The sequence below is a fragment of the Oreochromis aureus genome, linkage group 3 (assembly GCF_013358895.1).
Source record: "Oreochromis aureus strain Israel breed Guangdong linkage group 3, ZZ_aureus, whole genome shotgun sequence".
Lineage (NCBI taxonomy): Eukaryota > Metazoa > Chordata > Actinopteri > Cichliformes > Cichlidae > Oreochromis > Oreochromis aureus.
In genome coordinates, this window is record NC_052944.1 from 120,063,314 (window position 1) to 120,076,364 (window position 13,051).

General features: G+C 42.4%; 1 protein-coding gene across 1 annotated transcript; it reads right to left on the reverse strand.

Moving 5' to 3' along the window:
- Window positions 1–3,590: 3,590 nt before the first annotated feature.
- Window positions 3,591–12,031, reverse strand: LOC120435181. Its single transcript, XM_039604231.1, has 3 exons — window positions 11,948–12,031; window positions 3,956–4,365; window positions 3,591–3,823 (listed from the first exon to the last, which is right to left on the reverse strand). Exons 2-3 carry the CDS (start codon window positions 4,341–4,343, stop codon window positions 3,591–3,593), a joined length of 621 nt encoding a protein of 206 aa, XP_039460165.1. The 5' UTR covers window positions 4,344–4,365; window positions 11,948–12,031.
- Window positions 12,032–13,051: the final 1,020 nt, after the last annotated feature.

The window sequence follows — 13,051 nt, forward strand, 5'->3', positions numbered from 1 at the left end:
ACCGATCAGTCCCAGACTTTTTGTGCTCAATTCACCAGGGCGGTCCCAGACTGTCCTGTCCAGGGCCCGTATCCCTAAAGATTCTGAGAATCCTCTCAGAGAGCTCCTAACTTAACCTAAAAATTCCTTGCCAGGAGTTTTAGCTTAGAAGTGATTCCAGAACATTTTCAGTGAACTCTGAGCAAGGAATGGATGGAAAATCCTATCTTAGTGAGGAGGTGTGGTTGACCCCGTTGCTAGGTATGAGTCATCATTTCAAAAGCCGTGATTGGTTGATCCTACAAGTTTGATGGAAATGAGCTTTTGGTGAGAATGAGCAAAGGATGTACCCTCAAATCAATAAACATAATTATACACTCTAATCTTATGCTGACTGTAATTGTAAATAATATTTCACATTCAAGAAAATATCTGGAAAATGAATAGTAAGCTGTAGGGGTTATAGCCTAACATTAGAATCTAAAATATGTGAAAACTTAAACTCATTACACCCTGTTCAAATAATGATTTGTGTCTTATTTGCTCATATCAATATCCTAGCTGGCATATTTTGTACTTTCACTCCCACATGGACCCCATTGAAAACAAATGGTAAATGGCCTGTATTTGTATAGCGCTTTACTAGTCCCTAAAGACCCCAAAGCGCTTTACACATCCAGTCATCCACGCACACATTCACACACTGGTGATGGCAAGCTACATGTAGCCACAGCCACCCTGGGGCGCACTGACAGAGGCGAGGCTGCCGAACACTGGCGCCACCGGGCCCTCTGGCCACCACCAGTAGGCAACGGGTGAAGTGTCTTGCCCAAGGACACAACGACCGAGACTGTCCAAGCCGGGGCTCAAACCGGCAACCTTCCGATTACAAGGCGAACTCCCAACTTTTGAGCCACGATCGCCTATCTCAAGGGGCTGTCCCTAATGAAGAAGAAATCACAATGTTACAAGTTCAGTGTGGTCTTAACGAAGGTAACACGGCTCAGCTTTTATCAATGTCTGTGATTGCTGGCTGGTCTATTTATAAAGGCTTGTTAACAAATATCCTACAAACACAGAAAATGGAGAAAAAAAGGACTCGCAAGCCGAACTGGACTGAGGAGCAAGGTTTGTTGCTGGCCCAGTTGGTGAACGAACATAAAGGTATCTCTCCTGCCTCTTCTGGTGGCCATTTTGTGCAGCTGCTTAGGGGAACTCTTAAGCCACTAAAAGTCCTCTTCCCTGCTCTTAGCAGATCTCGCCTTAGGAGCCCTTTTAAGCGCTAGGAATCTTGAGGAATAGCTTTTATATTAACTGGGATTGTCGTGTCACTTTTAGGGGAAATTCTAAGAAAACGTCACGGCTCTGAGAATTTTCTTAGAATTTGGCCGCTAGGAGCCACTTTTTGCACAAAGATTCTTTAGGGATATGGGCCCAGATCTCTAAACCTAACTTAATTTGCCAGCATACCCAATAAGCGCAAAAATAGGAGACTCTAACTCCTAGCAATTTTGAAGATTCCCCAGTCCTTCCCGGCTCGTCGTGCCGTACTAACCCTACTCTTCAGGGTAGGTCAAGGATAAACGTCTTTATCCAGGAGGGAGCGTTACCTCCGAGAAAATGCGCTTCTTAACAGACGCCGCTGTCGTCCTAGAAAAATTTATAATAATTTGAAACAACAATCTACACCCGAAGCAGGATTAAGATTGAGGACAACCCTCAACAGTTTTAGAGATTCCCCAGTCCTCTTCGGATGTTGCCCGAAACTATCCCTACTCTTCAGGGTAGGTGAAGGATAAACGTCTTTACCCAGCAGGGAGCGTCACCTCCGAGAAACTTCTTCAGGGTTGCATAACCAATGGGACTTGAACCCACACAATGACCAAATTCCCTATCATTCTAAGAGTTCACTTAGCAGCTCCAACTGCTTTCTCTTTTCATTCCTTTATTCTCATTACTCAGTACTGTCACTTATACTTCCTTATCATTACTTCAACCGGTAAACTTCATCAAAACTTCACCAAAATTAAAACAGACATTCACCAGTAATTTTCAGTGAGTAGACTTTAATTTGACATGTCCAATCTAGCACATTTGGAAAATTCAACAGGTATGTGCCTTACCTTTGTTTTAAGCCGGCTTGTCTCTCACTTCAGACCACTGACTCCTATCTGCCCATCCAATCACCACAGACCCTGGATCTCTCCATCTACACCAAAATTATTCCCTCTCTCTCACCGGAACGAGCCCCCAAATGTTAGGGTTCAATGTTGAGAGAAGAATCCATAAATAACCACAGATCCAGGCGTGTGCAATTAGACAGCATTTTAATGAACACATGTGTGAGTTCAACAACCCAATCAGTGTTGAACTGTCTTTCTCATATTCAGACAACTGTTATATGGGGTTAAGAATTGTACAGCCCCCTTTTCTGTTACTAGGCAGAAATACGTCACACCAAAACCACAATGACTTTTAACATAGAACATCATCTTCGTGTCTACGGCTGATGCTTCCTGTCAGCCCGCCTTCGCTGTCGCTTATCTCCCTGGAACATCAGGTGCACTTCCTGTAGAAAATGTCACTCATACAGGCACAACTTTGCAGTCTAAAACTCATTTAGTAGGTAAGAGTTTATATCTGTGTGTGTGTGCACGTGCAGGGGCGCATGCATGCTGTGTACTGCGTACGTGTCATGACCTCTCACTATTGGTGTCTGTATGTATATGTCTCGCCCTTAAATGCTCTCACATCTCACCCGTTACACTTCTGACCTTCACGTGACCAGAGGCTCCCCTTTACATATAATAACCTAACTGGAACTATATATGTAATCTACTGAATAAACACCCTACTCTTTCAGCTTACGCTCACTCTGCTTTCGGTTTCACTTCTACAAAAGCTGCAACTTCAAAGACATAACTTCCTGTCTCATTTTGGCACAAAATGTATTTTCCTGTCTCTGCCCTCTACACAGAGATCATAAAAGCATTAATAACATTTAAATTATAGATTCAACTCAACCATTTAAAATGGTTCTTCTTTGGACCTGTAATAAAGGCTAATATAATACCAATATGTTTGAACATCTGAATGCATCTAGGAAAGCAACATCACTATTAACACTGAAATGTTAATGATGATTATAAAAATAGCAGCAACTAATAGCAGGACAATATTTCTATTCCTGACAGGGTCTGCCGGGGAACAGCTAGCGGGGCCTACGCTATCTTCGGCTGCACCAGCTACAGGGGCCTGGCTAGCTACGGGTGAATGAAGGGTGCGAAGCCGAGTCTCCAATTCAGTAATCCTGGCCTCCAGAGCTGCAAATATGCTACATTTGTTACAGGTATCATTACTGCTAAAGGAGGCCGAGGAGTAACTAAACATCTGACACAATGAGCAGGAAAGTGCAGGAGGGACAGGTGAAGTAGCCATGGTGCTAACGAGTCGGCTACGAGCTAAGCTAAGCTAGTGAAACAGTACAGAGACAGTGAGTGAATACTTTGGCTATAAATTAGGTAGTGAGTACACAGAAAGGGTGATTCAGATGAAGCACGTTAAGATTATACTATGAAAAAGGGATGTATCAAAAGATTTAAATTAAATTGCTAAGCAAGTAGGCCTTGAGTTTTTTTGTGCGAAGCTTCCTGCTTTTCTTGATCTTTGACTTTTTTTATTTTGGATGCTGAAGCCTGTCCTTGTGTGTCTAACACAAGTGAAGTGTAGGACAAAGATGTCTCCTTGTTGAACAGGACTGCTTTACTTTGGATCCATGATCTTTCTGAAACCTTCTGAGCTTTAAATTTCAACTTTTGCTGGTATCTGTGACACGGTTTAGGGCCTGAAAGAAAAGAGGTGTAGGAGAAATTAATTAAAAAGTAATTTCAGGATTTAACTCATGTGTCACTGAACAACACTGCATTATAAATGAGTGTGATCACGAGAAATCGGACTTCAGTTTGTTTAAAAATACCTTGTAAATATGTTACATCCATGTTGGTGTCGTCCTTGAAGGAAAAGCAGCTGATCCAGTAGTTCAGGTCAAATTTGTCTCGTGAAGAGGAATCTGACGCTGTAATTTCCAGAAAAGATGGCGGCCTTTCTGTAGATCTCTTTCTTATGTCAATAATCCTGAGAAACTCATAGCAGGCTGCTTCCCCCTTTTTTATGACACGGTTCACAATTTCTCTGGTTTTGTCAAAGTCGTCACCTGCTGTCTTTATTTTACTGACTTCTTCCTCTGAGAAAACTTCTTTCTGGTAGAGATGCTCCACAATCACAGTGAGCCCCTTTAATGTTCTCACCAGTTTGGGCTTGGCCCTCCTGACGTACTCCACAGTGGACTGAGATGTACAAGCCATGTTTCCTTTATTTCCTGGATTTCTGTTTAAAAAATAAGAATTTAAACAAAATTGAATTTATTTCAAAGATTCAGACTAATATATATTTTTGATGTTGATGTTGCCCCTGTTCCTAGCATTGCTAGGCTTTGTCTTAAATTGATGTGTCAAGTGTGTTTATAATTTATCCTCAGTCTTTTGACTTTTAGTTTTTTCAGCATTCTGGTTTTTGATTTTATTTTCTTGTCTTCTTTTAATGTTTTTTCTTTATTATTTTGCAAAGAAACTTGTAACTCTAGTTTTGATAATTACTGTGTATTTTCTTATTTTGCATCCTCACTGCTTACTCAACACACAGCGACTCTTAGTTGCTTGCATAATAATCTAAATCTAAACTGCAGATGGGGGAGAGATATATCATATATATATATTTTTTGAGGCACAGGTGGCCTTAATTCCAATTTCATTTTTTTGTGCCTCAATTTTATTCCACAAACTGGACATCCACATTACTCACACTCTCATAACACACACACACATCTCCTCAGCTCTTTCCAGGAGGGTGGCGCAGCTGCCCCTCTGGTGGTCCTTTTTGGGCTTTCACACTCTGAGTGGCCTCTGGAGGGGCTATCACTCCCCACACTCTCTAGCAGATTGTTACTTGGATGTATGCTCAATCATCCAGGTAAGTAAATTTCCAAAAGTTGAATCTGTTCATCTGGACGTAGCGTTTTGTGGGAGAAACGTTTCGTCACTCATCCAAGTGACTTCTTCAGTCTCAGCTGACTGCAGGTTTCCCCAAACCTTATAAACAGTACATTTGCATAATGACTGAAACCAGCCCACTGAAGGAACAATGGGCTGTGAGGTCAGTTCCTTAATCATAATTATGCAAATTCCCATGACCATTGATCAACAATCACTGACCAAAACCCACTGATCAATGTGATGAAACATTTCTCCCGTTGAAAACGCTACGTCCAGATGAACAGAATCAACTTTTGGGTACATGTAGAAACCTTTTGAAAAGAAGTGTGCCCACGCACACAGGTGTACACACGGGTGCTTACAGACTCAAACTGTATGTTCCTTGGCTGCTGCCTCAAAGCATACTGTGCGCTGTTCCTGCGTGCTGCTCAGTAAAATTCAATATTTATTATTTACTGTTACTTATACTTATCTAGGTTGTTGCTGTAGTCTCCCTGTCGTGTTCTTCTCTTTTTGCTTGTTTTCCTTTTTCTTTTTCCTTTCAGCAGGTGATACAGCTGATTTTTTTGTCTTTTCTCACTGTCCCTCTTCCCTTCTGTTTTTCTTTCCCTCTCTTTCCTATCCCCCAGTTATGTCTTTCCAGTACGTAAGAACTTAAAGTAGAATAAAGTAAAATACATAAATAGTAAAAAATAAAACAAATAATCTCTTTTAATGTGCATGTGTCACATTCTCATGTTAATGTCCTTTGGGGACAAACTTTTGTCCCCCTTTGGGAGGGAAACTCCCACTAGGTTTAAATCTGGGACTCTCCACCACTGATCCTTAGAACTGAAGAAGCTTCTCGGATGAGAGGTGAAATGTCTTCAAGCAACTTAAAGAAGTCCAGACGCTTTTCTTTCCAAGCTCCTTAGTCTAATTCTGGTTGTGCTTACACGAACCGATTTTATATGGTACTTGGCGCTCAAACATCTGTCAAAATGTTTTAGTATGACTTTGGTAAGCTATGAAGCTGCACTGCTTGATGGACTGTTGGAGTATTAAGGCTACCGTACTCAGGAGCCTCGTGGAGTAATACGTACTGTGCCTTAACATAATATTACTGTATTGTGTTTGTATAAAGACCCCAAAATGGCTTCTGATATTTCAGACTATTACAACATGGGAATAGAGCAGCTGCGAGAGAATTCAACATTAATGAATCAATGTTACAGAAGTGGAGGAAGCAAGAAGAATGAGTTGAGTAAAGTTTGAGTTATCTGACTGTTCTCTTTTGCTTAATGCGCCTTATAACAGCTTAAAAGACTCAGCTGATCTGCATGTTTCATAATTTCCTCTTATTGTTTTTTACTAAATGTTTATTGCTTAGCGGTTTTCTATGGCATTATTTTTGTGCCACTATTCTGAGCGCACGTAAAAAAAATTTGCAGGTGCAAGTGTTGCATTTTGAGGAGAAATTTATTTTGAGCGAAGAAAAGCTAAATTTGAGTGAACAAAATTCATTGCTGCACGCAAAAATGTATTTCAGTGTTTGCTATTATCCACACACACACAATAGCAGCCCCTCTCGCTCAGTTTTTGCATTTGCGCTCGCTCACAATGTGTCGCTTGCACTCTCAACATTTCTGCCCGTGCGCACTCAACTCTTTCTGTACACCGTTATATTTGTGCCACAAAACCAGCCAATCACAGACTTGGATGCAAAAAAATCTGATTGGCTGTTTTGGTCTCCAATCAGATCGAAATGACGAAATGGAATATCCCAGAATCCATTTCGTCCAAAACTCAAACGAGGCAGTGGCGGAGGAACACAGAGTGGCGGAGTTTGAAATATTACTCTGTCTGGGTCACAAAATAAACTTTTAAGATATTTTCATGCGAGAATGGTGCTGTGTAAACTTCAAATATCTGCTTGATTTATCAAGACATCACCTATTTGCACAAGTGCTCTAATGTTTTCAGAGATGCCTGGCCTTTGATTTGGTCACTTCCTGTAACCGTGACGGGAAAAACACAAACTCGAACAGCTGTGTCTGTCAGAGACCCTGCAGTACTGTTAGAATGGTTTATGGATGTATTAATTGATTATTGTTATTAACATTTTAAATTTCTCGGTGTTACACTGTCTGCTGTAATGTTACAATAATCCTTCCCCTGAGTAATAGTGATGGGATTTCCGGCTCTTTTTAGAGATCCGGCTCTTTCGGTTCGGCTCACTAAAAAGAGCCGGCTCTTTCGGCTCCGAACCGGCTCTTCAGGTTGTTTTGTTGCTTTAATTAATTTATTATTAACAATAATATAAAATTATGCACAACAGGAATTACTAACGTAAAAAAAGTGGTTTTATTTATATATGTTTATATATAAATATATATAGTGGCCCCTAGAGACAAAACACGTACAAACTCCAAAACACATTTCTAGCATGAACTGAACTTCCAAAGCAGAGCTACTAGATCAGTAAAATTTTTACGTGTTTTGGAGTTTTTACGTGTTTTGGAGTTTGTATGTGCTTTGTCTCTAGGGGCCACCGTAAATATACTTTTATTCATTCACTCCACATTAAATGTAATAAATAAATCATATAATACAAAAACCAACTGTTCACATTTCAACTTTTAACTATTTAAATTTTCAGCTTTTTCCTTTTAAATAAATTTAAAGTGAAACAACACAAAACGCTGCAAACCACAACACAATTAAATATAAATTAAAATATGAAAACAAAAAGAAGATGCATATTCTCTGTCATATGGGCCTGCATGAATAAACTTTCTGAATCCTTTATCATCTGCAACTGAAAATAGTTGTGGATGATTACTATACCTTTCTAATGTGACGTTGTTGTCCCTGGCTCTCTTTCTCTCTCTTTCCCTCCTAGTGATTGAAATCGATTCTAGCTTGGATAACGTCATATTGATTCATTAAAATCCTGAATCGATGTTTAAATATAAATGTATTTGAGCTGAAACGCCTGAATCTCAGGTTAAAGCTCCCACAGTTTCAACAACCATCAAACAGCTAAAACAGTAACTGAGAGCAGGAACACGGATTCTGCACAAAGACGCATCAGAATCAGTCTCCATCTAAAAATCTCTGTTTTCTGCATTATTGGCTTGTTGTTACCCACCAGTCTACCGTTGTTGACAGCGCTGTCGGCCACTGGGTTTGTTGTTGTTTTTGACTTAGTCTCATTTCTGCTGTTCAAACCTGAACAAACTTTGTAAAATGATGCAAAACTGCAAAACTCTCAGCTGTGTCTGTAATCAAACCTCTGTAACTTTGCTTCACTTCATCAGGTCATGTTCACATGTGTTTTTGTTCTACTGCAGAATATTTTTAAGGTCATCTGCTATAAAAAGCCAGGCCAGGAAAATCTGCTTCATGTTCTTCTGTTTTATCCTCAGTGACTTTGACACAAAGGCCTCTGCTGTGATGCTCACACCTCTGATGAAGTCTCACAGTGTCAGCTTTCTTTTATAGATATAAAAATATGGAAATGAATGATAATATTTCTGACTGTCTGAGGCAAACTTCAGCGATTCAAAGTGAATGGATTGTAGAAATGAGTGAGGATACCAGCCCTGTTAGCAGGTGTCCTCTGGTGGCTCCTTGACTGTCACACAATCATGTGCTGACAGGAAATGTTGCAGCAGCTTCAGTAAATGTTCCTCCCTGAGTTGTGCTCAGTCATGTGGTGGAGAGCTTCAGATGTTCAGAGCAGGAGAGCTCCAACAAGACCAGGACTGTGGATTTTCCACCATCTGCTGACATCACAATATAACTGCTTACTGTTAGTAGTGCAGTGTCAGTGGATGCATTTGACCAAAACCAGAGTGGAAACGGTCACAGATGTGGTGTTTCTTCAAGCAGGCTGTGAGGTGGGCAGCAAGCGGCTTCTCAAAAAGCTTTGACCTGAAAGAGAAACTGATCTATAATGTTGATGTAATGTTGGATCTAAGCTGGCTTTGCTGAGCTTTGCTTCCACAACGGCATGTTTGAAAAAGCTGGAACACTCCAGTCTGAAGAAAAGCGTTAAAAAGGTTTACAAGGCAAAAAGCTTTGTGGGGAGAATCTCTGAGGGAGCTGCAGACGGCTGATTCTCATCAAATGTCACAGGTGTAAAAGTAGAGCAGCAGTGAGCTGCCACAACAAGAACGCTCTGGGGGGGTTTGTCATTGATTTCTGTGATCTACAGAAAATCAGACTTTTGTTGCTGTCTGCTTTAGAGCCACATTTATAGGTGAGGCAGCTCGAGACGCAACAGCTGATTGTGTCAAACAAACTTTGAATTTCTCCCATTTTCTGATCTGAGTTTTGTTTCTGAAGTTTCAAATAGACTCATTTATCCAATGGCACGTCCTCAAGTGAAGGTCAACAAAGACGCAGTTGTGGTCACTCAAAGCTACATCCTCCATGAGACACGTTGCTGATGCTGAGGCCCAAAGAAAGGAAGCCTGTGAGACATGGCCGACTGTGGAGGCTCAGTCTGTCTGTTCTTCTTCATCCAACATGTCTGCAGCACTTTACAGGACGCTGCAGACTAGTTACCAAAGAACGAGTCAGGAACACATCAGGAACAAACTGAGACACACAAGTTTTACAGAGACCCAACGAAGATGAAGAGAAAGCTGCTGTAACCTGGAGACCTCAGTCTGACCCTGAAATACCCACAGATGGAGACACAAACACCTCCACCTGCACCGTCTGCAGCAGGGAGGGAAACATCCTGCTGAAGAAACAAGTGCTGCTCACTGTCAGGGCTCAGTGCTGTAGATGCAGGTCAGAGGTCAGAGGTCATGGTGGGACCAGTTTACTCCATTGAATCCATTCAGCCTGTGGCTGATAATGTTTCTAATAATGACAAACTGGAAACACAACTTTACGATTGTTTCTTTAACATCATATTTCCTGAAGTATTCAGACACTTATTTGAAGCCCCTTCAGCAGGAATCACAGCAGCAGCTGTTTTTGATGCAACGAGCCTCGTCCACACCTGGAGTTTCTGTCCTTCTACTTTCTAAATACTCACAGGCTCAGGCAGTGGGCTCACAAAGAGGTGGCTCTGAGCCCTTTATCGTTTGCAGTGCTGATGAACACTCTGATGTTTGCAGACAAAGTTATGATCTGTAGTGAGAGTGAGGAGGAGAGTCTGGAGAGAAGAGAAAGTACAAACAAGGAGAGATGAGGAGGAGGTCAGGGCTGATTTATGACAGGAGGAGAGCAGTAAGAGTGAAGAGGAGGAGATGGCAGTGAGACCTGCTGTGATGGAGACGGTGGCACACAGACAGGAGGAGCTGCAGGTGGCAGAGCTGAAGATGCTGAGAGTTTGGTTGGAGGTGAGCAGGATGGACAGGATTAGAAAGAAGAAGATCAGAGGGATCGCTCAGGTCCAGCAGAGCTGCAGTCAGACTGTGTGCTGGATGCTCCACTCCAGAAACTGACTCAGTGTGTGTGTCAAGTTCACACAGTGCAGAAACAAACAGCCTTCACTTTACAACATGATCACAGGTTTATTGATCCATCAGAGCAGCTGGAAGGAAGACACGAGCTCCTGAACATTTCCTGCTGCACAAACAAAGTGATTCATTATTAGTTTGATTAGATCTTTAATGTCACAGCTGTCTGAAACATGCTGATGTCACACAGTTTGATCAGACTGTGCATTGGTGCATAGTGTTGGTTTTACTTGCATGATTTTATTGTCATATTTATGTGTTTGTTTATTTAAATATCAGGTTTTATCCTGATATTGTGTGTTTTAGTGTTGTTGCACAATATTCTTTTAATCCACTGTGGACTAAGCGCACAATAGTAGCACCTGTGGAGGTGGGGTCGTTCCCCGAGGCGGCCTATCAGCCGCCAGACTGACCTGTTAAAGGGGATGGTGAGCGCAGAGATGGGAAGGCGACGCACGAAAGGCGAGCAGGAGGAAAAAGAACGCGCAGCAAGCCAGCATAGTGGGAGGCGATGCAATCCACAGCAGGGCAGGGGTGTCCCTCTGCCTGCATCTGGCGGTGCTACGACGGAGGCTGTGTTCAGGTGTGGAGTGGGGCGGGACTGTGACGCGCTGTCAGGAGGAGACAGGTCTGCGACAGGAGCCCCGCCCCCTTGTTCTTCTGGCCGGCGTGGTTTCCTGTATGCGAACGCACTTTGAGGTGCAGATTTAGATCCACCACTTTTAGCGGCTCCACTAACACTGAAGCCTCACACAGAAAGTCATTTCCATGTGCCGTTTATTTACTTTCCGGCTCTTTGAAGCTTCGCTGCCAAATGTGGAGGAAAAGTTTTATCTGGAGCTCTGCAGCAGGTATAAACTGATATTAATCTTTAATCTGTCAAAACTGAGAGCAAACAAAAGAGCTGCTGTATAATGCCGTCCACCCACTGAGTTTAATTGGTCACATGACTGCATCATATGACTAAAATGTTTTTGCAGTCCAGATTGCAACATGAAAACTGCGTTTTCAAAAAGCTCAGTATTCTGCCCTCACTAGGGTGTGAAGCTGGTTTCTAGCTTGGCAGATAGCTAACAGGTCCACAATAAACATCCAGGAGTCAGCGGATACGTTTTAGCTGTTTACTGTTGAAGCACTGTAAAACTGGTACAGAAACAAAAATAAAATATTACATTTCTGTTGTAATTGCATTTTCTTTACAACATCAAACATTAAGCCATGCACTACAATGTATATAACACATAAACACAAGCTTATCCAAACCCTTTCACTGGTTATTAGGCCCACGGATTTAGCGATTAGCTTAATGCTAACATTACATGGGAAATCCCATAGACGGGCTAACGTGTTAGCATCGCGGCCGTTTTTCCTCACAAAAGAAAGTTTCTCACACAAAACTCTAAACTGCTACACAAAACTATCGCGGGAAAGCTTACACAACAGATAGCAACTACTTACAGGCATGTGCTCTCTCAGGCTCAGCAAGAAAAAGTGAACAAAAAGTGGAACAGACAACAGTTTGGATAAAGGACTGTTTTTCACTGGTGAGGTACTACCGCAAGTCTGCTGGTACAAAAAACACACCCAAATTATCATGCCTGCCTTAAAGGGGCAGCACACTCAGTTTTCCTTGACCAAAAACGCCGTCTCAGTGTGGAGGCCAAAACGGAGAGAAAAAGAAGCTTTTAGAAGGAAAACGTATCAGTGTGGACATGGCCTCCGTCCTCTGCTCTGATCGGCTTCAGCTTTCTCTACACCTCTGAAACCTGCTGCTGTCTGTACACCTCATGCTGTGTTTGCTGTTCTCTCAGAGTGTCAGGTGGAGGAGGGGGCGGAGTCTGTCTGGCTGCCTGAGGACACTCAGGTGGAGTGGTGGCACCGTCCTGAGAAGCCTGACAAACAGGAGCAGCATCACAGAGACCGAGTGAAAGAAAGACGAGCGTGTGAAAAGCGGACAGTTCAGCCTGACCCTTAAACGCCCCACAGAGAGATACAGATACAGCTGTGTGGCCTGGAGCCAGGGAAACATCATGGATGGAGAATCGTGCTGCTCACAGTTACAGCTGTTTGTTCACTTTCACTTGGTTCTCTCTGCTTTCACTTATTATTTTATTGTGTTTCTGTGTGAAGCTGTCGTGTCTCCTCTGCAGGGACGGTTCAGGTCCAGGATCAAACATCAGGAACAGAAGCAGCTCCATTGATCGTCTGATGGCTGATCAATCAGTTTGATCTGTTTGATTATTGGTCAGTGATGTCAGAGTGGAGTCAGTGTGATGTTGTTGTTGTGTGTTTGAGACTTTTAGGGCGTTTATCAATATGCGTACTTGTGCGCACTTGCGTTCTCGTGTACTCGTGATACGTCATCAGTCGGAGACCAAGTACTGTTCCAATTGGCACGCATCAAGCCGAGAACGCGAAAAAGTCCCGGATGTGTTCTCGATCCGCCCGTTTTATCGAGCATGCATCGGTGTGGACTTGGGACAGCTATATATCCCAGAATGCATTTCGTCCAAAACTCAACAGCGGACTCCCGGCACATTGTTTTCAACCCCCCGCTCATGG

Coding starts and splice junctions, on each gene's coding strand:
- LOC120435181 (XM_039604231.1), bottom strand. CDS start 4,343: ATGGCTTGTACATCTCAGTCCACTGTGGAGTACGTCAGGAGGGCCAAG. Junction 3,824..3,955: donor GGATGTAACATATTTACAAG/GTATTTTTAAAC, acceptor CTTTTCTTTCAG/GCCCTAAACCGTGTCACAGA.